The following is a 26,019-nucleotide window of genomic DNA, read 5'->3' as shown; positions in this document are numbered from 1 at the left end:
AGTTCCTCTGTGGAACGCCGGATGCTGTTAGTCGCTCCGTCGTGAGCGAAGGGGCGGGACTGGAGGCTGTGGCAGCTACGAGCAGTTTTGGGGCTCGCTCAGCGGTGTAAGATGGCGGACTTATCTCTGGACGAGCTCATCCGGAAGCGTGGGGTGGCGACGAAGGGCCGGTGAGTGGCTTGCTCTCTCTTCGGGGTCGGGGTCCGCGGGGTAGCGGGGCTGGGCGCTGAGGAGGGAGCGGCCGGGGCGCACTCTGAGGGCCGCCTGCGCCCGCCCTCCTGCGGCAGCCGCGCTCCTCATTGGCTCGGACGCCGCGGCTCCCGACGGCCGGACGCCCACTGGCTGGAGTCGCTGTCGCTCGGGCAGGGCCTGAGGGAGGTCGTGGGTCCCCCGGCCGTCCGGGGGTGGAACACTAGGTGCCGGCGTTTGTGGGGACCGGTGGCGGGGGCGGCCTGAGCCCGGGAGCCTCGCGGGTGGCGGGGCTGCCGCTGTCAGGGGAGAAGCCGCCCCGGGGTCCGAGGGTCGCTCTGGCCTCCTTCGTGCTCCGAGGGGCTCGGCGTCCGGGCGCCGCGCTCCGTTTCCTCAGCATCCCTTCGCGCGGGGCCGGAGCCGCTCCACCCCGCCCCGCGAAGTTGAGGGGGCCCGGGACCTCCCCCCGCGCAGCCCCGCCGCCCGTCCCCGGCTTGCGAACGGGGCCGCCGAGCGGGGGACGCGGGCTGAGGACCCCGGGTGCCGTCTCCCCAAACGTTAGCCGCGCGCGCCAGGCCGCTGCTCTCTCCCCCGCGCTCGGGCGGCCCGGAGGACGCTGAGCGGGGGCGGCCGGCGAGCCCGGTCCCCTGCCGGCCCAGGGCAGGCCGAGGGTGGGCGGGTCGGGCCCCCAGGTCTGTGCTCACAGCCGGGCGCCCAGTCTCCGCGCCGCCGTGTCGAGATGCTAGATGCCTGCCCGTGCTTCGTTTTCCGGATGCCTGGCGCCCTAGGGTGAGGGCCCGAGCGCTCCCCGTATGGGTTTGCACCCTGGGGAGACCGCAGTGCATGTGACGGGTTGGTTACAGCGGGCACAGAGTGTCTCCGATGTGGCTAGAAGCCACATGTTCACACACACACTCTCTCCCCCTCGCGCCCCCCCCCCCACTCTCTCCACAGCCACCCCCTCAGAATCCACGGAGCCTCCGGGTCAAGGCGAGTGCTGTACTTGTTGGGTTCCTTGTCTTTTCTGTGAGACCCTCTCTCCCAGCAACTGGGGGGTGGGGTGGGGTGGGGTGGGGGCGAGGCTTATGCCACCCGGGCCACTTTCCCAGGCCTGTGTGCTAAGGCTTAGGGGGGGCTCAGGGCAGAGCCAGCCCTCTAGGTCCCCAGGATGGCTCAGTGCCTGCCACCTCTGCCTGCCCCTGACTTCTCAGCTGGGCGTTGGTAACGATGGGGTCCAGTAGGTCGGCCATCAGGAGGAGAGGATTAACTGTAATTGTGCTTGTCTATTGTTTTCCATTTGGTTTCCGGGTTTTCATCTTCACATAGGCTTTGGTGGAGGTTGTGGGGCAGCTCCTGCAGGTCCAAAACGGAGTGTGGGGGTGTCCGGGCCTTCCTGACCACCCACTCACACAGCGAAGTGTATTGCCGGCGGACAGCATCAGCCATTGCTTAAGCCATTCTTGACCTCGAGTGGTTAAAAATGGTTTGTTTTATACTGTGGAATAAACACGCTAGAGGGGCAGGTAGGGTTATGCTATATGGAGGAACGGGAACTTGTCTAACTTATTTCTATGCTGCAGATGCTAGGTGCTTGTTCAGTTTGGCACATGGCTTCATAAAACATCCTCAAGTAGGAAAAGGGTGCACAGCAAGATCAGCAATTACAAAAAATAAATGGCAGCTGGTTATCACTTACAGAAAGTTAAAACAAAACCACTCACGTTAGCTCAGCTTAGCCACTTGAAGCTGGCTATTACAATGTTTCATACCTTGGTAGGGGCCTGGGTGTCAAAAACGCTCACTTGGGCAAAGTCCCTGACAACTGTGCCCTGCACAGTTTCCATTGAAGAGCTGCTTAGTAGGGGCTTGTCTGAGGTCAGTTTGCTGCTCCTTCCTTAGCACTGGGCTGTACAAGGTCAGGCCCTTTTGGACATACTGCTTTTCTCTCCTTTTCTTTGTCATCTTGGAAGTGAGGATCTGAGAGAACAAGGAAAGCTTGTAATCGGAATGTCCAGGCAGCCTGCATACTAAACGTTCAGCAAATTGTGGCTTTATCGTGAGTCATGCGCCTTGTGAGAGGTATGAAAGGTAGGTAGCCTTTGGGCCTTAGAACCAGACTGCCAAGGTTCAATTCCCAGCTGTTCCTCGCCTTGTGATCTTAGATGCTTTGGTACCGCTCTTTAGAAAATGTGGATACTGCATACTTGATTCGTTTATTGTCAGGATTAAGTGACTATAACTAAAGTGCTTCTGGGAAGATCTTGACAGATGCTAAGCACCCAAGAGTGTTAGCTTTCATTGCCATCATTGAAGAAGGCTTTTTAAATGAGAGGAATATGATCTAATTTTCAATCTGGGAATGTTTTGCTGTTTGGGGGGAGATTGGATCAAGGGAGGGGAAAGGCAAGCAGAGAGTGCAGGGTAGAAGAAGCGGGTTACTGTTTGGATAGCCGTCTCCCGTGATATCCAGATACTAGGTCAAGAGGGCAGTCTTGGTGAGCCTGAGTGTCGGAGTCAGTAGCTTTGGTCAGAAGCTCCATCTGGGGAGTCCATGGCGCCTTAGAGATGGCGTGAGGCCACATTTTCAGTTCATGCCAGGGAGTCCTTTTTTTTGGGGGGGGAAGTAATTTTTTTTAAACAATTTATTAGGGGCTCATACAACTCTTACCACAGTTCATACATATACATACATCAATTGTATAAAGCACATCTGTACATTCTTTTCCCTAATCATTTTTTTTCTCCTCTTTTCTTTTTTTTACATTCTACTAGGGACTCATAGAGCTCCTATCACAATCCATACATATACATACATCAATAGTATAAAGCACATCCATACATTGCCAGGGAGTCTTGGCACTCATTGCTTGTGTCCTGGTTGAATTAAGATGGAAATGTAGACCTAGAACTGGATAGAATTGACATTTCGTAGAGGGAAAGAATGGTGTTTTAAAATGAAGTGCCTTGCACCAGACTAGCAGAGGACATGGGAATTTTGTGTTGTTTATCTTTGTGTAAAACCCGTTATTGTCAAGTTGCTCCCCACTCCTGGTGACCTGGTGTTTCAGGTGGAGCCGTGTGCCCTTGGCGTGGTCAGTGGATATTATTTCAGAAGTAATTCAGAAGGTGGTCAGGCCTTTATTCTGAGGTGCCCACTGGTAGGCTCCAACCTATTGGTTAGTGACCAGTCACCCCAAACACTTTTCACATTGGAGTCATTCTGGGCTCTTTCCATGGGCGTGAGTCTTTTGGACTAGACATCTGTCCAGAACTTGCCCTCCACCGGCAAAACCTAGAGGGAGAGGCATTCCCTGCTGCACACAGACCCTCCTGAGGCATCCCACATGGGAGTCTCTAGTGAGAGGCTCAGGGTCCAGGAGGACATTCACCATCTTGCCACCCTATTGAGGACTGCAGGTGGGCAGCACTGGTTCTTACGTCCCAGACTGCCTGGAATACCTGGTGAGGGCCTGGAGTCGTTGCTGATTTGCACTCTAGTATGTGATGGAGTTGAGGCCTTTAGGAGATGTTTTCAAAACTTTCTCCCCCCACCACACACACAAAACAATTTGCAGAGACAGAAGTGCAGAGTATATCTGAAACATGAAATGGCCCCCCGCAGTGGTCACTGTGGCTAGGGGCTGGACTTGGTTAGGGAGCTAGGGACAGGTCTGGAGAAGAAGGATAGCGTAGTTGACCCTCTGTTTTAGAGATCGACTCCCCAGCAGGAGTATTTAGTTGAAAACTTCCTGAGGACTAATGTGGGCCTGATAGCAGCACTGCTGCCTGCCGAGATGACTCGCCGTCTTTTCAGAGGCCGGAGCTCATCAGAAGCTGTAACAGATGCCCCCAATGCCCATCACGAAAGGACTTGAAAGGACTGGTGTAGCCCGGGAACTGAAGGCACCCAGTTGAGGGGAAGTCGCTTCACCATGCTGTTCCTGCTCGTCTCATCGCCTCCCTCCTCCAAATGTACCCTTTCTTGTTGTTCAGATATATAAAAAGGCAGCACAGAGCATCCTAATGGCCTTCTTCATGAAGCTGAATGGCACGTGGCTCCCCTGAAGGAGGGAACTATTGATCAACCTCAGTGGGGCAGGGATAGGGTAGTCGTGGGAGGGTCCTGGGGGTGACTAGAATCTTAAAGATTTAATTTTTTTTGTTTAATCTTAACATTTTCCTCAATCGGGGGGGAAAAAACAAAAACTCCCCTTTCATGAAGCTGGTCCTTATTTTGAGCTCTGCTTAATCTGTTGGAGAAGCCCTGTGGTGTAGCAGTACTTCTCCCCTGCACTATAGTGTCTGCATCGGAATCAACTTGTTGGCAGTGAGTTTGGAGTTTGGAGTTTGTGGTGGTGCAGACCCACCAGCCACTCCAAAGACTAAAGCTGAGGCTGTATGCTCCCGTAAAGGTATGCAGTCTGGGAGCCCTGGCAACCAGTTTTACTCTGGCCTATAGGGTATTAGGGAAAGGTGACCAGATTTTGACATTGGTAAAGCGGGACACCATTGATAAAACTCATATCCTGGCGAAATAGCCACGTGGCAGCCGAAAACCGCATACCCTAGCTTGCCGTGCATTCTTTCCAAAAATCAGGACTTTTTAAAAATGCCGCGGGATGCGGGAAAAATTGTTAAAAACCAGGACGTCTGATCACCTTAATTTAGGAGGAAAGTGATCCCAAATTCAAATGGAGTTTATAGAGACCCACTTACTAAGTCCTTACTGGGACAAAGATAAGTCATCCAGATGAAGAAGCCCATCAACACTAGGCTCTAATGGTGTCCAAGGATTCATAACCGTGCAGCCATTTCAATAGGACATGGAGAACAAGGGATGCGATCACTTCAACAAAATCATGGTGGGTGGCAGATCAGTGTATCACAGCTGCCGTTAGGATTACAGAAATGGGAAAGGGACCTGGATTGTGTGGGAAATGTACACTATTGCAGATTTAAAAGAGCATGCAATTGGGTTCAAGGCAGGGCGTGGCATGACTGCCATCCAGTACCCCAATTTCTATCAGGGGCACACCCAGACAAGTCCCTCCCTCCCTGGGCTGGCTGGGGGACTGGTAGAATTCCATTTTTAAACACTCTTCCTGGGTTCAAAGATTTTCACATTGCCAGTCAAAGGTCAGAACTCAATGGAGGCGGAATCTGTGGAAACTCAAAACTGGATTTAGGGCTTTTACGGTAAACATACTCTTGCAGATGCTCAGAGTTGAAGCTCTAATCAGTCAGAATCCACTCCATGGCAATGGGTTTGGTTTAACTAGAAATAAACCAAGTTTTAGGTAACCTAGAGATCAACCCTGCAGGACAGGTAGAAGAAGCGCTGGCTCAGAGGTTTCAGAGACAAAATTTTTATGGGAGCAGGCAGCCTAATTGTCTCTTAAAGAAGAGCTAATGAGTTTGACCTCTAGCCCAACATCTAACCCATAATACCACCAGAGTTCCTTTTAACTAGAGACACAGAGGTTGGAATCTAAACGTCACATTTCGTAGTTCTGTGATTGTGGGAGACAAAATTGCCTTGAACCTCAGTTTTCTTATCTACAAAAAACGTGGATAATTAAACTCACAGGTTATAAAGTTTAAAGGAGGTATGTTTATCAGAGTTTGGTGGCCTTTAGTTAAAGTCCTTCATAAACAAGGGACTGTGGCAAATGTTACTTTACTGTGACTCTCATGGAATCTGGAATTTCCTCAGAATTCTCAACAAGCAGCCTTTACCTAGAGAAGAGGTGCGATGTTGAGGACTGGGAATACGTCTGATCCCTTACACAGAGAAATGTTTAACAACCATACAAAATTGGAGTGAACCGGAAAGCATTTTAATCTGCCCTTTTCTCCAGTATCTGTTCAGGAAGAGGACATTTGTTTTTAAGAATCTGACTCCCGCGTCTGTTTGAAAAAGATGGCTTTCAACTGGCTATCCCCTTTTTCCCCCCTTCCATTTTTTTTCCTTGGTGGTAATCTTTTGTGACTTGACTGGTGAAATTAGATGACTTCCTGAGAGCTGAGAGCCTTGCAGATGCTGTGGAGTCTAGTCATGTTCAGTTTTCTGGTATTTTAACATCGTGGCCTATACCATGATGGGATCAGCCCCTCTCCCATAGTAAATATCCCATTGGGAGGGGGTGGAATTTGGAGAAGACAGAGAGGACTGGGAATCTGTTTCCCTGGTTTGGATTGGGATGTGTATGATCCATGTTTATGCTGCCTGGTCAGTGAGAGACTAGCTCAGTGAGAGACTAGCATGTGTCTTCCAGTTCCTGCATAAAGACCAAACCAAGGGGTTGGGATAATTGCAGACTGGGGGTTGGCACCCCAGTGCCCATCTCAGCTGGGTATGGTGATAGGAGGCCACACCTAGCAGTGTGCTGGGCTACTTGGTGCAGGCGGGGTGGACAGATACTGTTCAGAGGCAGTCTTTGCTCTGAAACCCTTCTCCCCGTTCTTAACTCCCTGGAGCCTAGGAGAAGGAAGGAGGGGACCTTAAGTTAAGCCGGTTGCGCTGAGCAGATCTGTCTCAGGAGTTTTGCAGGCCCAGGGTCTAGCCTTAGTCATGTCACGGACAGATTCCGTTCCCCCTCTAAATGGAGGTGAGGGAAGCCAACCTCAAGCTTGAATCTAACAGGACAGCACGAGGGAGAAGCACTGAGGCAGCCCTGACACCACCACCCCATCCCAAATCAGGAGCTAAGGAGGGGAACACTCTCAGAGGCCCCATGGGATGTGGCCTGTGCTCCTGAGAAGCTTTCAGTTCCCAGAGATGCAGACTTGTAAACAAAACACTTCCTGCTGCCTCCCTGATGCTTTGTCCACTGTGCTGAGCTCCTGGAGCAGAGAATGCCACAGACTGGAAGGCTTCCTGGTTGGGAGGACTGAGGGAATAGAGAAAGTGCCCGGCAGAGTAGCTGAGCAAAGGCTGTTGTGGCACAGTTGTAGGGCAGACCCCACATTGGATCCCTCCGCTCAGACCGCCCTTTCATGCTTTGCTCTTCCCAGGTGTCCTGGGCTTGCTCCTAGCTGTCCCACAGCCCTCTGCCTGTCCAGGAGCCTGGGGTGTCAAGTTACACTGCACCTTTCTTTCTTTCCTTTCTAGTGTCACGAGGTAACTATCTCCCAATCCCCTGTTGGGAGCTGCTGGAGGCCTGCTCCTCACCATGCTCTTCTTGGTCTTGGTGACTTTGGAGGGGCCCAGTGCATGCCGAGGGACAGGTCCATTAGAACTGCTTTCTACTAGCCTTGCTTTCATCTGGATCTGGACCCTGTACGCTGTTTTAGGAGTAGCCATCATTTGAAACTCCTGGTCAGCACTGATAGTCCATGGCTTTCCTTGATGGCACCATCAGTAGATGTATGGGATTTTAAAACATTAAAAAGTACCCTAAATATGGCTACAGGTTCCTGGACTCACCCCAAACCATAGGCCCAATCTTGCTCCTAACTTTGCAGATGGAAAAAAAGCAGTTGACTAAGTGAAGATTGTGAGCCAAGAATCCTAGAGTGGCGCCCAGGCCAGGGAGGTGGATGTGCACCCTGTTATGTAGGTCCTTCCTCCTGGTGGTGCTTACTGCCGTCCTAAACACCCCATTCCTTTTGACCCTGCTCCCCCAAACACCTCCATTTCTTAGAGTGCCTATAAATGAGAAGATAGAGCAGATCCACAAGCAGCCCCCACCCACATACAACACTGACTTCCCGTAAACTGACTTATTACCCTCTCTTCCACCTCGCTGGAAAATATTTAAATCCTCAAGAAAGTTTTGCCATTTTCACAAAGAACCCTGGTGCTGTGCCTCATTGTCCTAGGTCTGCTCTGGCCTCTTGCAGACAGCAGATGGGTTTTCTATTATTTGAAAGGTCATGAGATAAAGGTCCAGTACTAGTGCCAGACAGAGTCTTGTGTGTACACTCTGCTCAGCTCCATCCTGTCATTGGAAGACTGAGGCAGTAGGAGGTTCCAGGGACTTGGCCGTGATGAGGGGTGCCTCCCGAGAGGCCTGAGCAGTGAAATGGGACCAGGAATAGCAGAAAATGCCAGATCAGAAACTTCTCAGGCTGACCTTTCTCTAACAGCACCTGTAGAGTGAAACAAGGTAGATGCCTAGGCCGTGTCATGTCCGTCCCCTGTTCTACCCTCTAGCTTTGGCTTCAGTAGATCTCCGGTGGAATCTGGGCAGCTGTATTTCTTTAAATCTTAGGCCTTTCTGGCCCTCAGCCAGGGAAAAGTACTGCTTAGAGAAGGGAGGCTCTGGAAATGGAATGAGCCAACTCTGCTCTCCCAGCCCCAGCCCAGAGCAGGGAGCGAAAGTACTCATTGGGGTTGTCCCTGGAGGAATCAGGGAAGGCTTCCCAGAGGAAACACTGCTGGAGGAGTAGGGTGACCCAGGCAGGTGCTGACCCTGGGAGCCGTGGCTCAGGTTTGTGGTCATGGGTCAGTCCAGTGTGGTTGAGTGAGGAGAAGCCAGCAGACCCCAGGAAAGGTTTCTGAGAAGTCTCTCCAGTCCCACTGAAAGGTCAGCAGAGGAAACTGGCAAGAGAACACGGGGCCTCTTAATGCAAGTTGACGGAATTCATTCCCAGTGGTAAGACTTTCTGAATTTGACGCCTTGCTACAGAGTGATTTTCTTTTTCATTATGGTTTCTTTATAGTTTTCAATCTGTTAGTCCTCTGACTCTAAACGAGACCCATCTGGTGGCTTTCTCGGCTTCCTCCTAGTTGGTTGTTAATCAGCACGAACCTCTCATCTTGTTTTTCAAAGAAAAACAGGCAGGGTAATGTCACCTCATAGGGTGCTGGGCAGCCTGGTTGAGAGACTTTATACATGGAAGAGCTTTGGAAACTAACATTGCTCTTCGGGCGTATGGGGTTAAGATATTTTGAGGCTGTGTGTTTTAGCCGAGAGTAGCACTGCTTGAGGACATCATCCATAATGGGGGTCTCAAAACACGGGCTCTAGGGAGCCCAGAGTAAGGATTTGTGGAAGTCTCCAGGCCCCCTTCCCTGCCTTTGCATGTGATGTGTGGGTAAAAGCCACAGCACTAGGGAAGCCTCTTGCTTTTCTTCTGTAGGTTTCCTTGCTGCTCCAGCAGGGTTCTCCCAGTGTGACCACAGCCATGAGCCTGTAGCTACCCAGATCCACTGAATATGCCACTTTTTGTTTGTAGGCTCAACATCAGACCAGGAATTGGAGGTGTTCGGTCTCGGGTTGGGATCCAGCAGAGCCTTCTTAGCCATCCAGCACGCCCTGCTGCCTTCCAGCATAGATTTGATGCCCGTCAGAAGATCGGCCTGTCAGATGCCCGCCTCAGGCTAGGAGTCAAGGATGCCCGGGAGAAGCTTCTGCAGAAAGATGCCCGGTTCCGGATCAAAGGGAAAGTGCAGGATGCCCGAGAAATGCTTAATTCCCGCAAGCAGCAGAGCACTGTGCCCCAGAAGCCACACCAGGTAGCCGATGCTAGGGAGAAGATCAGCTTGAAGCGAAATTCTCCTGCTGCTTTCCTGAGTCCACCCATCGGGACGGTGACCCCAGCTCTGAAGCTCACCAAAACCATCCAGGTGGGTTATGATTTTTGTCATAAAATCCCAGACAACTAGCCAGATGGGATAACAATGACAGTTCCCCAAAGGGCCTTTCATGTATGATCGAGCCAAGTAACTCTCTGAAGAGGGGAAAGGGCGATGTCAGTTGTGTGTGCATAGAAAGTGGGAGTCCAGAGAGAGTGACTTTCCTAAGTGAAATTGATGGTGGAAGGAAGAAAGGGGAAAAGACAGAAAGAACATGGCTCATCACGTGAGGTGTGGCAGGCACCTGCCATGCATTGTTCCTCCTTGCAACCTTAGGATTGTTGTCCCAGTTTTTGGGGAATCCAATTTCTGCTCCTAGTTCAGTGCCCTCCCAACCTGGCCTTTGAAGGAAAGCAAAGGGGCACTGAATCTCAACAGCTTCCTTACAGATGGTGAAGACAGCAGGTTCCTGGGGTCCTTTCTAGATAGACTCCCACAGTCTTGGGGAGGACAGTTCCCCTTGCTTCCCTGCTTTGAGAGATGAGACACTCTATTACCTTTCACCAAAGAGCAAAAGGGGCTGGCCGCCATCTGGCAAGCTCAGTGTTCTCCTCACGGAGAACCCATGTGCTCCTGTGAGACAGATTCTGACCAGGGAGTGTTTCTAGGTCCCACAGCAGAAGACCATGGCACCACTTCACACCCATCCTGCTGGAATGAGGATCAACGTTGTCAATAACCAGACCAAACAGGTAGGGGCTGCTTGGTGAGGTGGGCTGCATGGGTTGACTGAGGGTCCCAGTGAAAGGTGGGGGTGGGGGATAGGGCATGTTTATGTTTGATGATTTGCAATTGATGAGTTTTAAGAAGAAACCTTAATAGATAAAGGAAGTGCATAAGGAACAGAAAGGAAATTGGAAACCTATTAATTCTTTTATTATAAAAATAGCATGTATTTAATATGGAATATTTACGAGGTAGGAATATGAGAAAGTGTTCTTCCTGTTTTCCCTCTCAGAAAAACTCTGCAAATTTAGTGCCATCAAGTGGATTCTGACTTGTGACTATAGAAAGGGCAGAACTGCCTGAGTTTCGGAGACCATAACTGTTTATGAGAGTAGAAAGTCTCACCTGTCTCTTGTGGAATCGCTTGTGGATTTGAATTGCTGACCTTGCAGTTGTCCAACGCAACCCACATGCCACCAAAGCTGCTGATTATCTAAAGCCAACCACTATTAAAATTTCCTTCCTGGTTTTTTTTTTCATGGTCACTATTACTGATTAAATGTGAAGTTGTAATTATTTTGCTTTACAATTCAAGCATTTTCCTGTGATATTTCACATTGACATTTTTAGTAACCATAGCCCATTCAGTATGTTTCACAGTTCATTCAGTTTCCCTCTTAATTTTCAGTATTACAAATCCTCTGAGCATCTTTGTGGCTAAGTCTCCTTTGAGATTTCAGATTTATTTCTATTGGCTAGATTCCCTGGGCTGGGCTCTCTGAGCCCAAAGACAGAAACTGAATTTGGAAGACTCGTGATAGGTATTGCTCTCTTTTGGCACTTCTGATTGAGCTGGAAGTGTCAGAACTTGTTGTCAGAGAGTCAGCCTGCAGGATCTGAAGCCCCTCTATCTCCCCAGCGTCTTCCTCTGTCCCCCCAGGCTCCTCCACTCTCCTTATGTTTCTTGTCAGAATTGCAGTCATCTCCCTCCTGTGCTTTCCAGGCTGCAGTAAGTGCTCTGAGCTCTTGGACAAAGACACCACACTAGCTTCTATTTCTTTATTCTCAGAATTTATATGACTTGGACGAAGAGGAGGATGTCGTAGCCCCCATTCCTAGTAAACAGATGAAATTCCCAGCCTCAGGCAGCTTCCACTTCCATGCGGTAAGACATTTTATTAACATTTTTCATTCTCGTAGAATATGTATAATAAAACATTTGCCATTTGGGCCGGCATTTTATGTTTTTCTACACTCAGCTGTCTTTGCAATCCGGTAGATGGGAGAGGATGTGGAGAGGAGGGCTTTCAGTGTAGACATGACTCTTCACTGGAGTGACTGGAACTAGGTCCACTCCTGCCTTCTGTCACAGTGGAGCTATCAGGGACTTACTCAAGGTTCCTGGCTAGCAAAGTGCAGAGCTGCAGGCCCCAGTTACTGTGTGTGAGACCAGGGAAAATACGAGTTAACCCACCCAAAGGGGTCTCCTTTTCCTTTGAGACAGGGCAGCCTGTATGCCCTAGGTTCCATAGCTAGCCGATCTGGCCTCGTTCTCTGATTCCAGGTTGCCTTGGTTGGTGGGTGTGCACAGATACATCAGGCCTCCCCTGGGTGCTTCACCAGGTTCAACCTGTGTGGAGGGAAGTTTATAGGGTCAGGGTGCAGGTCCGGCGGCCGTGGATGGAATGCAACTGGGACTGTCCTGAGGGCCAAGCTGCTCAGTGGGGGCTGCCAAAGTGAGATGGGACCTGCAGGGTTCACCTCAGAGGCCCAAGGACTGTTTTGGTCACTGTACCGAGGGTGTGAAAAGTCATGTGTGAAGCCCAAAGGTGCCAGTCTAAATACTTTGTTAATATTCACTCATGTAAGGTGGGTGTCAACATAAACCACCACCACCCTTATGAAGTGGGTACTATTATTCCCATTTTACAAATAAAGGAGTCAGATACAGAGAGACTAAATAATCCTGCCTCTGTCACCCAGCTTGTAAATAGTGGAGCTAGGATTCATGCCTTAGCCTCCTGGCTCCTAGGCTCCCGTATTTAAGCATGACAGCAAACTGGCTCCTGAGACTCAGAGCAACTTAGGAATGTTGACCCTAACTGCTTGGAGAAGCCGAACGGATCAGCACCGCCGATTCTCTGGTCTGCCTCTCTGGCTACTGTGTTTCTTCCTGGAGCAACGATTGGTAAACTCTGCTGGCAATTGGTGTGACCACCTGCCACTTCACCCTCACCCATCTTTTTCTCAAACACCTATGCAAAGCAATTTACTGCTATGCCTTACCCAGGGAACCTCATCCCAAGTTTAGTAGTGCAGTTGTGCTGGCATGTTCCCAATAGTTTGAGAGTTGATAGGGTGGGCAGTCCTTTTGGAGCTTGTCCCCAGCAGGCTTATGCATGGTGCTTAAGGGGCCCTGGGCCCTTGGGCCCAGCCAGCCTGGAGCTGGTGGTCTACCAATTGTGCTAAAAGCCTATCTGGCATAAACTTGACCCCAAGGTTTTGCCTCTGGCTAGCCCTAAGTCATGGCGTTTCCATAGTCTATAAATGATATGGGAGAGCCTGTGATTTCTGAGTGAGTTTCCAGGTCAAGGCTGGGTGGAAGCTTCTTGCCAAAAAGCATTAAGCGCTGTGGAAAGCAGCTTCTGAGAGCATAGGTCCGGGCTCCGACTTTGCCCCTACTTCCCTTCTTGGCCCATGGGGTGTAACTGTCAGTCACCGCCTCTACTCCAGGCCTGAACTAGAATTGAGGCCCCACAGGTGTGGTCAGCAGCCTTGTGGGGCTTCATCTTCTGATATTTCTCTCTGCTTTTTCGTTTAGCCTGGCCTGAGCAGTTCCAAGCTGCCCTTGCCAAAGGCCCTCCCTCTCACCAAAGTGGTTCAAAATGATGCCTACACAGCGCCTGCTCTTCCCTCTTCTGTTCGAACAAAAACCGTGAGCAACATGTCCCGGACACTGGTGAACAAGGACGAACCCCCAAAAGAGCTGCCTCTGGCCGAGGTGAGTTAAAGGTGAAGGATAGGAAGTGCCCAGAGTGGTGGAGAGTCAGCCTGTGTTGGGTAGGTGGGGTGCTGGGCTCTAAGCGTAGACTCTGTCTTATCCTCACAGTGCATCTAGGAGGCCGAAACCACTGCTCTTTTTCCAATGAGTGCAAAAGATCCAGAGCAGTGGTTCTCCACCTTCCTAATGCTGCGGCCCTTTAGTGCAGTGCCTCATGTTGTGACCCGCCCCCCATCCCCAAACCATAACATTGTTTTTTCGTTGCTACTTCATAGCTATAATTTTGCTACTGTTATGAATCAGGCGACCCCTGTGAATGGGCCGTTCAACCGCCAAAGGGGTCACAGCCCTCAGGTGATCTAGAGTCACTACCCCTCAAAGCACATGCAGAGCAGCAGAAAGATCATCATGGCCAGTGCTATAGTTGAGGTCTACTGAGAAGAGAGCTGTGGGAGCACGGTGGAAAGAGTGCTCGGTCCACTTGGGAAATAGGAGGCCTCCAGGAGACATTGCTATTTGAACTGTGTGGGTCTTGAAATAGAATAGCGCTCTAGGCCAGAGACTCCAAGGCCTGAAAGGGTCTAGAATCTGTGAGATGAGTGTTTTCTTTTTTTAAATCATTTTACTGGGGGCTTGTACAACTCTTACCACAATCCACACATCCATCCATTGTGTCAAGCACATTGATGCATATGTTGCCATCATCATTCTCAAGACATGTGCTTTCTACTTGAGCCCTTGGTATCAGCTCCTCATTTTCCCCTCCCTCCCTCACAAACCCTTTATAATTTATAAATTATTTTTTCATGTCTTAAATTGACTGCTGTCTCCATTTACCCACTTTTCTGATGTCTGTCCCCCCAGGGAAGGGGATATATATCAATCATTGTGATCGGTTCCCCCTTTCTACCCCACCTTCCCTTAGAAGTTGTTTTCTTAGTGAATGGGGTGGAGGTGGGATGGGGCCGAGGTCAGAGGGTCCGTGTGTGATGGATCCTTGTGATACTTGGTACTTCCCTCTGGGCCTGTTCTGGAGTGAGATTTGTTGGTGTGAGTGCACATCTGCTTCCTGACCACTGATGATGAATGCTCTTGTCTATGTGGCAGCCTGTCCTCAGTCCCCTGGAAGGTACCAAAATGACTGTGAATAATTTGCACCCTCGAGTCACTGAAGAGGATATCGTGGTGAGTACTGGGCCTGCCCACCTTTGAAATCTCAGCCTGCTTCTGTAACAGGGGTCTTTCTCACCCCCTGCAGCTTTGATGATCTCTAGGTGACTCGGCATATAGTCGTCCTTGTGGCTCATATTGAGTCCAACGATAAGAAAGAAAACCAAGCAGCAAAGGGAAAAAAGCACAGGGAGTAGAGAGGTCCAGGGGAACAAAACTAGGTTTACGCTTCCAGACTCCTGTCCCCATTGGAAACAACACTTAATTCCCTAGCAACGAGGTATGACAACATATGTGATGTGTTGTCTACCATGGAAGCTACTGGAAACTTGGTGCCCAAGGCTTTTGATTAGTCAGGGAGACAGCAGGAGAAAGGCTAGACTTTCTGCTCCTGTAAAGTTTTACAGCCTCAGTAACCCAAAGAGCAACTCTGCTTTGTCCTCTAGGCTTGCTGTGAGTCAGAACTGACTCAGTGACTACAAGTTGTTTATTTTTTGAGTCAAGGAAGACCCCCTTTACTCACCACTTAACAAAATTCCCTACTCCCATAAGGAAAGTGCATGTGTAGAATAAACCAGATGATTTGAACACCATGAGCCACTCTGTATCAACTTGGTGAATTGTAGAAACTCTCCTGAAATCTTAAATTCCCAGACTCCAACCAAGGCCCAACTTCCATCCTTTGAAAGGTAACGCTCTGCTGTATGGATTTTGGAGCTGGGCCAGGCACCTGGCTTGCATCTCAAAGTTGAGGTGTCTGTACTTGAATGGGTCCTAAATGGGGGAATCCTCTGTTCTCACTGTGCACTAGCCAGTGGCAGGATTTTTTCCTGCACACCTTCAGAATCTCCTGCCACCGCTGGGGGTTTTACACGATGAAATGTGGAAGGAGTGAGATAAACTGGTGCTGAGTAGTGGTTGACTGGATCGCCCTTGTCTGTCCTGCCTCACTGGAGCCAGTTGTGGGTGAAAGTGGATTCAAGTACCTTTTGGAGACGCCAGGTGCTTCCAAGACTTCTTTTTGCCTTCACTTTCATTCAGCCACCAGAGCGCTATGAGTTTTAAAATCCAGACATTTTTAACTCTTCAGTCAACAAATCACAAATGAATACAACTGAAAATCCAGCCTCTCTTTCAGCCAAAATCTGAGTCCCTGGAGCCCTAGTGTTTTAGTGGTTTTGTGTTGGGCTCTGATCCACATGATTGGCAGTTCAAAACTCCCAGCAGCTCCGTTGGAGGGAGTGGACACTGAGGCAGGACATTTTGGTGATTTGCTGAAAGTCAGAAATACATCAAGGTTTATAAGCCCGGGCTCCCTTCTTACTGCCAGCACAGCTTGGCCCCTTATCTGCTCCTGTGAGCATCAGAAGGACACTATCTAAAATGGAACCTGTTGGAATGGTGGGGGCTGGGCATATACAGCTGGAGTGTAGCCACCAACCAGCCCAGAACTCCCAGAGCTTATGGGTGGCACACAGTCAGATTGGCTGCCCCAAATCCCCCTACCCTCTTGTTTGCAGGAGCTCTTCTGTGTGTGTGGAGCCCTTAAACGGGCTCGGCTGGTCCATCCTGGGGTGGCAGAGGTGGTCTTTGTGAAGAAGGACGATGCCATCATGGCATATAAGAAGTACAACAACAGGTGTTTGGATGGTAAGTAAGCCAGGGGAAAAGCCACCTACCTCATCCTTCTCGCTCTGCTCCCTCCAGGCAGCAGGTGTTCAGCAGCAAGCTCCCCTCTGAAAATGGTGCGTGGTCCCTTCCCTCTGAGGTTCCTAGTGAACCAAGTCCAGGCAGGTGTGAGGAGTATCCGGATAGCACTGAACTATGGCTTCCCCAGGACCTTGACTTTCATGCTTTTCCTCGTGAATATGCTCTTGTCTGGGAAGGCTGAGAGCCATTGCTGTCCCCTTGCAGATGTTGGTCTATTTCCAACCAAATGATCGGTTCCTCAAAGGCCAGAGGATTAGCCTGTTTGTACCTTTTCCATTCTATTATTTTAAGCCTCTTTATTATCTTTGAGCCAAAGGTGTGTCATTTATAGGCAGCATGTGGTTGGATCTGTTCTAGTTTTAACTCAATCTGACAATTTTTTTAAAAAACATTTTATTAGGGGCTCATACAACTCTTATCACAGTCCATACATATACATGCATCAGTTGTATAAAGCACATCCGTACATTCCCTGCCCCAATCATTCTCAAAGCATTTGCTCTCCACTTAAGCCCTTTGCATCAGGTCCTCTTTTTTTTTTCCCTCCCTCCCCGCTCCCCCCTCCCTCATGAGCCCTTGATAATTTATACATTGTTATTTCAATCTGACAATTTTAATGAGATTATTTAGTCCAAATATATTTGCTACTGTCTTGTTGAATTTTTGACTTTAATTTTTTGCTTTCTGTGTCTTAATGTTTTTCATCCTGTTAGTCCTCGTTTATGGCTTTCTTTGAACAGTGCGACTATTTTCTAGTGTAATATTTTAATTTCTGTGATCCTTTTCACTATAAATTTGTTTTAACGTTTACTGCTTTTTCTTTAAGATTTGTAAAATCAGTAGTATGTTTTTATTCTTTTTTTCAGCAGTTTTATTCACAAAGTAATTTACATATCATATTCAGTAGTTCAATCATTCAGTTATATCATGGAAAATTGTACAATCACCCCCACATCACTTTTAGAACATTCCGTTTTAATGTTTACTTAACAACTTACAAGCTACACCTTAAATTGTCAAAATATATTTCAGATTTAGACCAATGTAATTCTAATGAGCTATAAAAACATTACTTCTCTATAGCTCAAATTTAATCCCTTCCTAATTGCCCCATTGGTCTCCATAGTTCACATTTCTATGATATACCTATTTATAGTTATAAATAGGTATCTTATATATATTTGTAATTGTTACTTAACATGTGTGATTGTATGCCCTTTGAAGAAGCTGAGAGAATAATTGAGTGTTTGTTTATGTTAATAGTTAACAATTGAGTGTTTTATGTTAAACTTTTGAATATTATGAAGAAGCTTAAAAAAAGTCATGGAAAACGGAATTAAAAGATAATGTTTTTTCCCCCACGGACCTTTTAAAAGCACCTTCACACAAAAACATTGCTTTCTAGAACTAATTTTTGAATTAGTTAAGAGAAGCTGAAGAAGTACATGGTTTTATACCACCACCACCCTCCTTTATAATAGTGTCTTTTAGATTTAATTATCTTTATCAGATGATTGTCTGAGTCACTTGCTTACAAGCTGAAAAACTGACATTTTTTGTAAGGTTGCTAGCACCATATGCTCTCCATTTTTGTCTTTATTTTTGCTTTCATTTTGAAAGGATCATTTTGTATGTAAGATCTTGGATGACTTTTTTTTCCTTCTGGGACTCTGAATATGTCATTTTACTGCCTTTAGCCTTTATTATTTAAAATAAATTAGCTGTTAATCTTATTGGGGAGGGGGGAGAAAAAAAATCTTACTGGATTTCCTTTGAATCCATCCTTTTTTCTCTGCTGCTTTAAAGATTGTCACCAGCTTCATTATGTTGTGCCTATGGGTAGTTGTGTGTGTCCTACTTGAAATTCATGGAGCTTCTTAGATGCATAGATTAATTTGGTTTTTCAACACATTTGGGAAGTTTTCGGCCATTTGTATTTTTATTCTCCTTTCTCCCTGATATTTCCCATATGCATGTGTTGATGTGTTTATTGGAAGCACATTTCTCTGAGCCTCTGTTCATGTTTCTTCTCTTCAGTTTTGAATTGGATAATTTCTAAGTTTATCTCCAAGTTATTTGCTACTTGTTGTTTTGGACAGTTTAGATCTACTGTTAAGATCCTTTCACAGAATTTTCATTTTCATTTTCAACTTTTTAGATTTAACATGGTTCTGCTTTTATCTTTATATCCTTAATGTTGGTTTCTGTTGCCTATTCTCTTTCCAGTGTGTGGGACACTCCTGGGGTTTTTTTTTGCATGTTTTGTAAATTTTGGATAGTGGGAATACTGGTCATTTTAGATGTTAATTCCAATCCCTTTTGGGGACTGCTGTTGTTTGCTTATTTAGTTATCTCAGCTGGACTATTTCACTGAAATGTCTTTTCTTAGTGTGCAACTTCTGACAGCCCTCCTCAGAAATTGTAGCCTTGAGTGGATGCATAGTAGTGGCTTTAATAGTACTCTCTGTCCCTTTTCTCTGTGGTGCTAGTAATCCTTATTAGTATCTCATCTTGCTGCTGCTGCTGTGTCCCTCTGAGTTTGACTCAGAGCCATCTTTTGTGACACAGAGCTTCCCGATCCAGTATCCCAGGCTGTAATCTTCATGAGAGGGTTGGACCCTCCAACCTTTCCAGAACCAAATGCTTAATTAACCAAGGTTGTTAAACCTCTGTAAAATTGTCAACTGATTGCTCTATTGCTTTTGACAGTGCCCCTGGGTCTTTCCAGTTAATTTAGACTCCTTCTGGAGCCCTGGTGGCTTAGTAGGTTATGCATTCAACTGCGAACCACAAGATTAGCAGTTGAAAACCACCAACTGCTTCTCGGAAGAAAAATGAGGCTTTCTATTTCAATGAAGAGTTATAATCTTAGAAACCAACAGGGGCAGCTCTGCCCTGCCCTGCCGGTCACTATGAGTCAGTTGACTCAGTGACGGTGTGCTTGGGTTTTGGTTTTAAAGGGGCAGTTTTGAGGTCAATTTTGGGGGCTTGGTTTGACTGGGTAAGGGTGCTTCCTAACAGCACCTTTCTTTGGTTCTCTGATAAACTAGCTGACAAAGGATTTAACTTGTTGCTCACAAAGTTACCAGCTTCCTCTTAATTGGGTACGATGTAATTGCCATTATCTTAGTGAACACTTCGAGGTTTGAATTTCCCATATTCTGTTCCAAATAAAGCCCTTTCTTTTAGCAAAAAGCTTTGTAAATTCTCTTACAGCCTGTGTGTTCACTTGAATCTAAATCTCTGAGCCAGAACTCCAGAGCTGGGGAGGGCACAGTGGCCCATTTCTCTGAGGGATGACACTGCTCTAGGAGTGGGGCTCTGATACAGAACCTTTGCTTTCTGGGCTTGCCTTTTCCAATGTTGAACTTTCCCCCTATGAGGAAGCTGGGCTGATGGCATTGAGGGCCCTAGTATTCTTGGCTTGCCCACTCTGTGATAATAAATAGGAGCTGGTGTGGAAGGGAGCCCTAGACCTCTCAACCTCTGTGCTGGAGCAGCAGAGCTTTGCCTCCTCCAGGGAGATTCCACAACCCTGTCAGGGAGCCAGGTGGGGAGGAAGTTGGTGCAGAGCTGTATCAGGCTCACCTGGGAACTAGTAGGAGCAGCAGGTGGTGGCTCACATGCCTCAGACTCCGTTCTCCCTCAGCTGTAGGTTTTCTGGGACAAGCGGATGTTTCCTCACTTGCTGTATTCCTCTAGAACACTTTCTAAAGACTTCATTTTTTGTTTTTTGAAATAATTTTCAACACTGATGGCAGTTTGTTTACCTAGAGTACGTTTGTGGAATCCTTCTGTCTGCTATACTAGAAATTGTTTTTATTGATGAGACTATACACCCCCAACATGATGCCAATTTAATCATGTCTACATGGTTCAATTCAGTGACATTCATTCCGTCCCTTGAGGTATGCAGTCATTCTCCCTGTCCTTTTCTCGTGGTTCCTCCCACATTCACATGAACTCACTGCCCCCCAAAGTCCCCCCTCTGTTCTCTCTAGTTGTTCTTGTCCCTCTGTTCCTCTGTAGGTCTTAAAAGAGTCTGATGCTCAAGGTTTTTTTGAACTAGATAAATTACTGTTTTTTAAGAATACTTTAGGGATATTGTTGGTTTAATGTTTAAAGATTATCTCAGGGTGACAATGCAGGAGTTCCTATGTAGTCCCTATGTACACCCCAGAAAGTCTGGAGTGTATGAGAATTTGAAATTCTGTTTATGCAACACACTCACACACACCATTTGATCATTGTTTTATAGGCTCCTTGGTTTAAATGTTCAGTCATGATAACAGCACCTGGTGGTCTGACCAAGGAGGCACAAATTCATGGAAGCAGTTAGCCACACATCTCGCTTCCTTCTCCTATTCTTGACACTTCTCCTTACTCTGCTATTTTAGACAAATAGGGACTGGTAATTGCACCTCAATGGCCACGTGGGCGCTTTTAGAACTCTACATGCTTGGAGGTAGAACTAGGAGGTAGAAATAATAAACACGTTGTTAGGCCAGTTAACTAGGTTGTCTTGTGAAACCATGACCCCAAACCTCCAAGGAGCCAAACCCCATGAAGTTTTTAGTTGTGTATAAGCAGTCTCAGGAACTATTTTTTTGTTCATGTTGGAAATAATTTCACAGAAGCACATACCGATGTTGCGGGTTTATTGATAGTAATTACAGTCATTGTGCTGTCCTAGCCTCAGTGGAGTTTTTCACCTTTTAGGAAAATTAAAATATTATGCAAAAAATACACATTACTGCATAGCTGTCATTTCTAGCCTTCTTTTTTTGTTTGTATAGTTGCGGATTTCTATCAGTATTTTCTGCCCAAAGAGATGTAGTACAGGTCTGCTGGCAACGAACTCTTCAGATTGGTTTTTCTGAAGAAAGCTTTTATTTTCACTTAGGAGTTTTGAAAGATATTTTCTTTTTCCCCCCTATGTTTGAAATGAACTTGTAAGTTATTAAAGACTCCAAGTCTACTTCAGTTTTACTTTTCCTTCTTGTTAGCCACTCAGACCAATATTTAGATCTGAGAGACAAGGAATCTGAAGCGGGGGGGGGGGGGGGGGGGGGGGGGGAGGAGAAAGATATTTTCGCTGGGTATCATATTGTTTTGGCAGTTTTTCTTTAGGCACTTTAGAGGTTTCACTGCCTTCTGGCTGCATGGTCTCACTGTGATGTTTTCGTCTTCTTTCTGTGTGGATAGATAATGTGTAGAATAAACCCAGTTAGGTTTCATCTAGAAACCCAGCAGCAAAACTTTTTTACTTACCCTCAGATGTACCCCATTGTGATTGGCTTATTGGTGCAATGAACCTTGGTCTATTGCAAAGTGCAGAACCACTGGTGATGTGGTGGTTAGGCACTTTCCTACTCACGGCAGTGTCAGCAGTGAGATCCCAAAGCTGCTCCAGGGGAGAACGGAGTGAAGTCTGCTTTTTTAAAAGATTTCCATTTCAGGATCGTGTGAACACGAATCAACTCAACAGCAATGGTTTGGTTTGGTTAATGGTTTAGTAGCTGTTTTAATGGCAACGTCTGTTGATTCCATCCTAGTTACCTTTTCTTTCTGAAGTCTGCTTTCTACTCATTGTCCTTCTAGTTAGGGAACCCATTTTTCCTGCCTTTGTATGTCTAGTAATTACTGTTTAGAACCTAAGCATTGGTTTTCTTTAATGCTATTTTATTGAATCCCATTGAAGTATATGTTTTGCTACAGGTAGCTATTTTCAGTGTGATCTGTTTAAGGCTTAGAAATTTCCCTTAGGACAGGATCTGAAGTAGACTTTATTCTTCAGCTAATAGGGTTTGTTCTCGGGCATGATCCTACAGGGTTGGCTAAAAGCCAGCTGCCCTATCCCCGGTCGTGAAGTCAGGACTGCCGGCAGTGGGCAAGTTGTCCCTGTGTGATAGAGCTCACAACCTGAAGTCTTTGTGTAAGGAGTTATGGTCTCCTGACAAAGGCTTCTCTTCTTTGGTTTTTTAGGGCAACCAATGAAGTGCAACCTCCACATGAACGGGAATGTTATCACCTCAGACCAGCCCATCTTGCTGTAAGTTCCAAAGGCTGGGGCGCCAGGGGTGGGTGGAGCTTTCTGGCCACATCGGCTGCTGTGTGGTCATCACTCTGACCCTGCATCACGCTCTCCTCACCATCTTTCACTCCAGGCCCTCAGTTCTAATGGCAAAGCATTCAGTCACTCCAATTTGAAAAGTGGCTAGTCTAGGCATTTCCCTCAGGAATTGTCCTCACAGATCCTGCCATGAGGCCTTTACCGTGTAAGGTTAACAGCATCTGAGTGTAAGGAAAGTGGATAGGCTGGTCCTTCTGCCTTTGCACAATTGGAGGGATTGTCCAAATGAACAGAAACCTCCACTTCAAATGGACATCAGTGCAGGTAATGCCACTTGTTTTGGAACATGCCTGGGAGTGTACACACCTGGCCTAGGTTGGAAAACTGGACCTGCCGTGGTCACTTGACCAATGTCTGGCAGAACCTGGAGTGTCACTAGGAGTCCTAACTCTCAGCCAGTGTGCCTTCACCCCATGTCTTGCTTTGGCGTGTGGGGAGACATGGCAGTGTGCCTCTGGTATCCATACGGACTAGCCCGTCCGGTGGTTAGGAGACTGAAAGACTCTTGGGGTGGGGAAGTTAGTAGTTTAACACCAACAGAAACTTTCTTAAACTACAAAGACGGTGTTCAGAGTTACACACACATTCATCTGGTGTTCACTGTGAGCCACTTAAGCTCAGCAGTGTCCTCGGTGTGGGCCTAACAGTGGGAGTCAAACAAGGTCCTTGCCTCCACTACGCTGGTCAGCTAGCCCGTCTGGCTGCCAGTTGTGATGAGCTTAGGAGGAAATAGGTGGGCAACCTGCAGGAGAATAAAGGGTAGCAGCTACTTTAATTGGGACCATTGTCAGGGTGCAATGCAAGCCTGAAATCAGCTTTGAAATCTAGAAAGAACTAGAAAGCTAAGAATTGAACTCTGTGATTGGGACATAATTCTTAAAATGTTTTCAAGGGATAAGGTGTATTCTTAAAATGAAGTTGTGTGAACTAATAAGTTTGAGAAACATTGGGCACAAGAGTTGACTTGATTTCTTTACTTCTGGCAGCTCAGAATGTGCCCTGAGCTAAAGTGATTCATGGCCACCTGGAGAGCAGACAGTGTGTCCTAAACTTAGGGCCCCGGAACAAGCGGGCCGCACCTCCATTCTCTCATTAGCAAATAAGGAAAACTGTACATTTGCTATACAGTGCAGATGGAGGAGGACAGAAAGTGTGGCACTCGGTGCCTAGCTCAGAACACACACTCAGTAAATGGTGGGTCCCTTCCTCATTTTGGGGGATCTGGCCAAGAATTTGATTCTTTTCTACTCTTCACAGGCGGTTGAGTGACAGCCCCTCACTGAAAAAGGAGAGTGAGCTGCCTCGCAGGCTGAGCTCTGCCACCTCATGCAACCCTCCTGCCGAAGTGGACCCCGACACCATCCTGAAGGCGCTCTTCAAGTCCTCGGGCACCTCTGTGACCACACAGCCCACAGAATTCAAAATTAAGCTCTGAGTGGGGAGGGGAGGTGGCAGAACATCTGGGAACAGAGAAGGGTGGCTGTTTCCCAAAGCCAAGCTTGTGACCAATGGGCTGTTGGACTGGAGGCCCTATGAGAGTGGGAAGGGTCGCTGGGTGGAGACCTTCCTCACTGGACAGGAACCACCTTCCTGTCATGTTCTACCCTGTTTTTTGTTCCTTAACGTTTCCTGTAGTATGTTTTTTCTACTCTTCACCTCGTCGTCACAATAGGCCTGTGTTTCTCAGTGTCCCTTCTCCCACTCATCTCAGCCCCAAACGGAATTCTTCTCTGGAAGTACAGCCAAGACTTTTCCAGGTTGTCCCCTAGGGTCCTTAGGGCCAGGGCATGAAGGAAACAGTGTTCTCTGAGGTGAGGTCAGCTGAGAATGAAGCTGAGTGGGAATCAGGTACCGCTCCCATGTCCCCCACCACCATTGGCTCTCGACCTATGCTTTGGAGGAGAGGGCCAAGTGGCAAGGACAGGTCTCAAAAGGCTTGAAGGGCCCCTGGTATCTGTCAACCCAAAGTAAAATTTCAGATTTCACATCACTCTCTTGAGTTTTACCAGATGGCCTCCTCGGCTCTGCCTGGTGGGTGTCAACTGCAGGGAGAGGCTGGCATGTTAGCTGCCCTAATCCTCGTCTATCAGGGCACCTGTCAGACCCTGGGTTTGGTGCAAATGCCAGCAGGTTCAACTCCCCGTGTTGGACTTTGTAGGTGCTCCCCTTCTGTGGCACTGTGGAGGGGGGCATTATTTGAAAGGGAGATGTTGGTTATAGCTTGCCTTTACCCCTTGCTTCCTGAATTCATGTCTCTAAGATAATAGGGATGCCGAGAGGAATTTCTCCAGCCGCCACTAAGAAATCCCCATCTATAAGAGACCACAGGGAGACTCCTAACCTGACAGTTGGTTAAGAGAGCAGCGCAGCCATTCCGTACAAGCCCATGGACATTTCTCCAGTATGGTCCCAGCTTAGCTTGGGCTCCCTGAAGACCAGTTTCCTGCTGATTTGCTGGGACGGGAGCCCAGGCTTTCAGAGCTAAAGCAAGATGGGGAACCAGGGTCCTAGGAGCTTCACAAAATCAGCAACAAGTGATAAGGTTGTCACAGGGCTAGAAACTCTAGGCTCTGAAGCCCTAAGAGCTTCTTAGGACCTGTTTGGGGTTGGTCCAGTGGATGAAAACCTAGAAATTTAAGTTAACACAGGTAAGGCTGCCAAGCACAGGGGCACCCAAGTTTTGAGCCCACCTTGTTTCAGAGTCGCAGCTCTGAAGGCCAGACTGGGATGTCCCTGAAAGGTGCCCATTTTCAGCATCTTTTCACAATCCTGCTTTCCCCCTTTAAGTGGCATACACTTTGTTTGCTTTGGCATTGGAAGTCATTCCTCCCACCCTTGGCTAAGGAAGTACCCAGAAGTGGTAGGATCTAGTTTTTCTGGTGCTGGACTTTGACTGCTCTTTGGACTCTGCTCAGAGCAGGGGGTGGTAAATTCACTGCCGCCAAGGCTTCACCTTCCCCTCTTGTTTCCACTCCAGGTGTGCTCTATTGATCCAGGTTTCATCGAGCCGACTGCGGCCACCTGGACCCCCAGTTATAGTTAATTGGAGGTTGGGATAGGGTAGGTGGAAACTGTTGGCTTACGCTGCTCTACAGGACGTCATGTTGCGGAACAGAGAAGGGAGGTGGTGGGTCTGTCATGTCTCCCTCTCCACCTCCCAGACCTAGTACATTACCCACCTCTTTTTGTTCAGAAAGAGAAGAGGCATCGAGTGAGGGGGAAGACTCTATTAACCATTTCCGAATAAATGATTTTTATTCCTACCTCTGAGCTGTCATTTCTTTAAAAATCCAGCTACATGGTCCATGGCACTTTGCATCCGAATACAGCAGCTGGCTGCTCTGCTTTACTTCACCAGCTGTGACCCGGGCCAGTTAAAGGACTCGCCGAAACAGCCTCTGCAACTGAGGGGACAAAGTGCATGTGGTAGGGTGGGTTTTATAGAGAAACGGAACCAGTGACGTTCACAAGATGTGTAAGAAAGACCTCTGTATCAAGGAAGTCCAGTTCAGCTCAGGTCCGTGGATCAGGTGCTAGTCAGAAGCCCTCCAGACACACAGTTGCCAGCAG

General features: G+C 47.7%; 1 protein-coding gene across 1 annotated transcript; it reads left to right on the top strand.

Annotated features, from left to right (window-relative positions):
* Window positions 1-7: 7 nt before the first annotated feature.
* POLDIP3 (DNA polymerase delta interacting protein 3) lies at window positions 8-25,706 on the top strand. Its single transcript, XM_075550957.1, has 9 exons — window positions 8-170; window positions 9,370-9,760; window positions 10,378-10,461; window positions 11,505-11,600; window positions 13,257-13,436; window positions 14,544-14,621; window positions 16,127-16,256; window positions 22,302-22,368; window positions 23,707-25,706. Exons 1-9 carry the CDS (start codon window positions 112-114, stop codon window positions 23,882-23,884), a joined length of 1,263 nt encoding a protein of 420 aa, XP_075407072.1. The 5' UTR covers window positions 8-111; the 3' UTR covers window positions 23,885-25,706.
* The last annotated feature ends 313 nt before the right edge of the window (window positions 25,707-26,019 follow it).

The sequence above is a fragment of the Tenrec ecaudatus genome, chromosome 6, assembly GCF_050624435.1.
Source record: "Tenrec ecaudatus isolate mTenEca1 chromosome 6, mTenEca1.hap1, whole genome shotgun sequence".
Taxonomy (NCBI): domain Eukaryota; kingdom Metazoa; phylum Chordata; class Mammalia; order Afrosoricida; family Tenrecidae; genus Tenrec; species Tenrec ecaudatus.
Note: the sequence above shows the minus strand (reverse complement) of the source record. Positions and strands in the feature narration are given on the sequence as shown.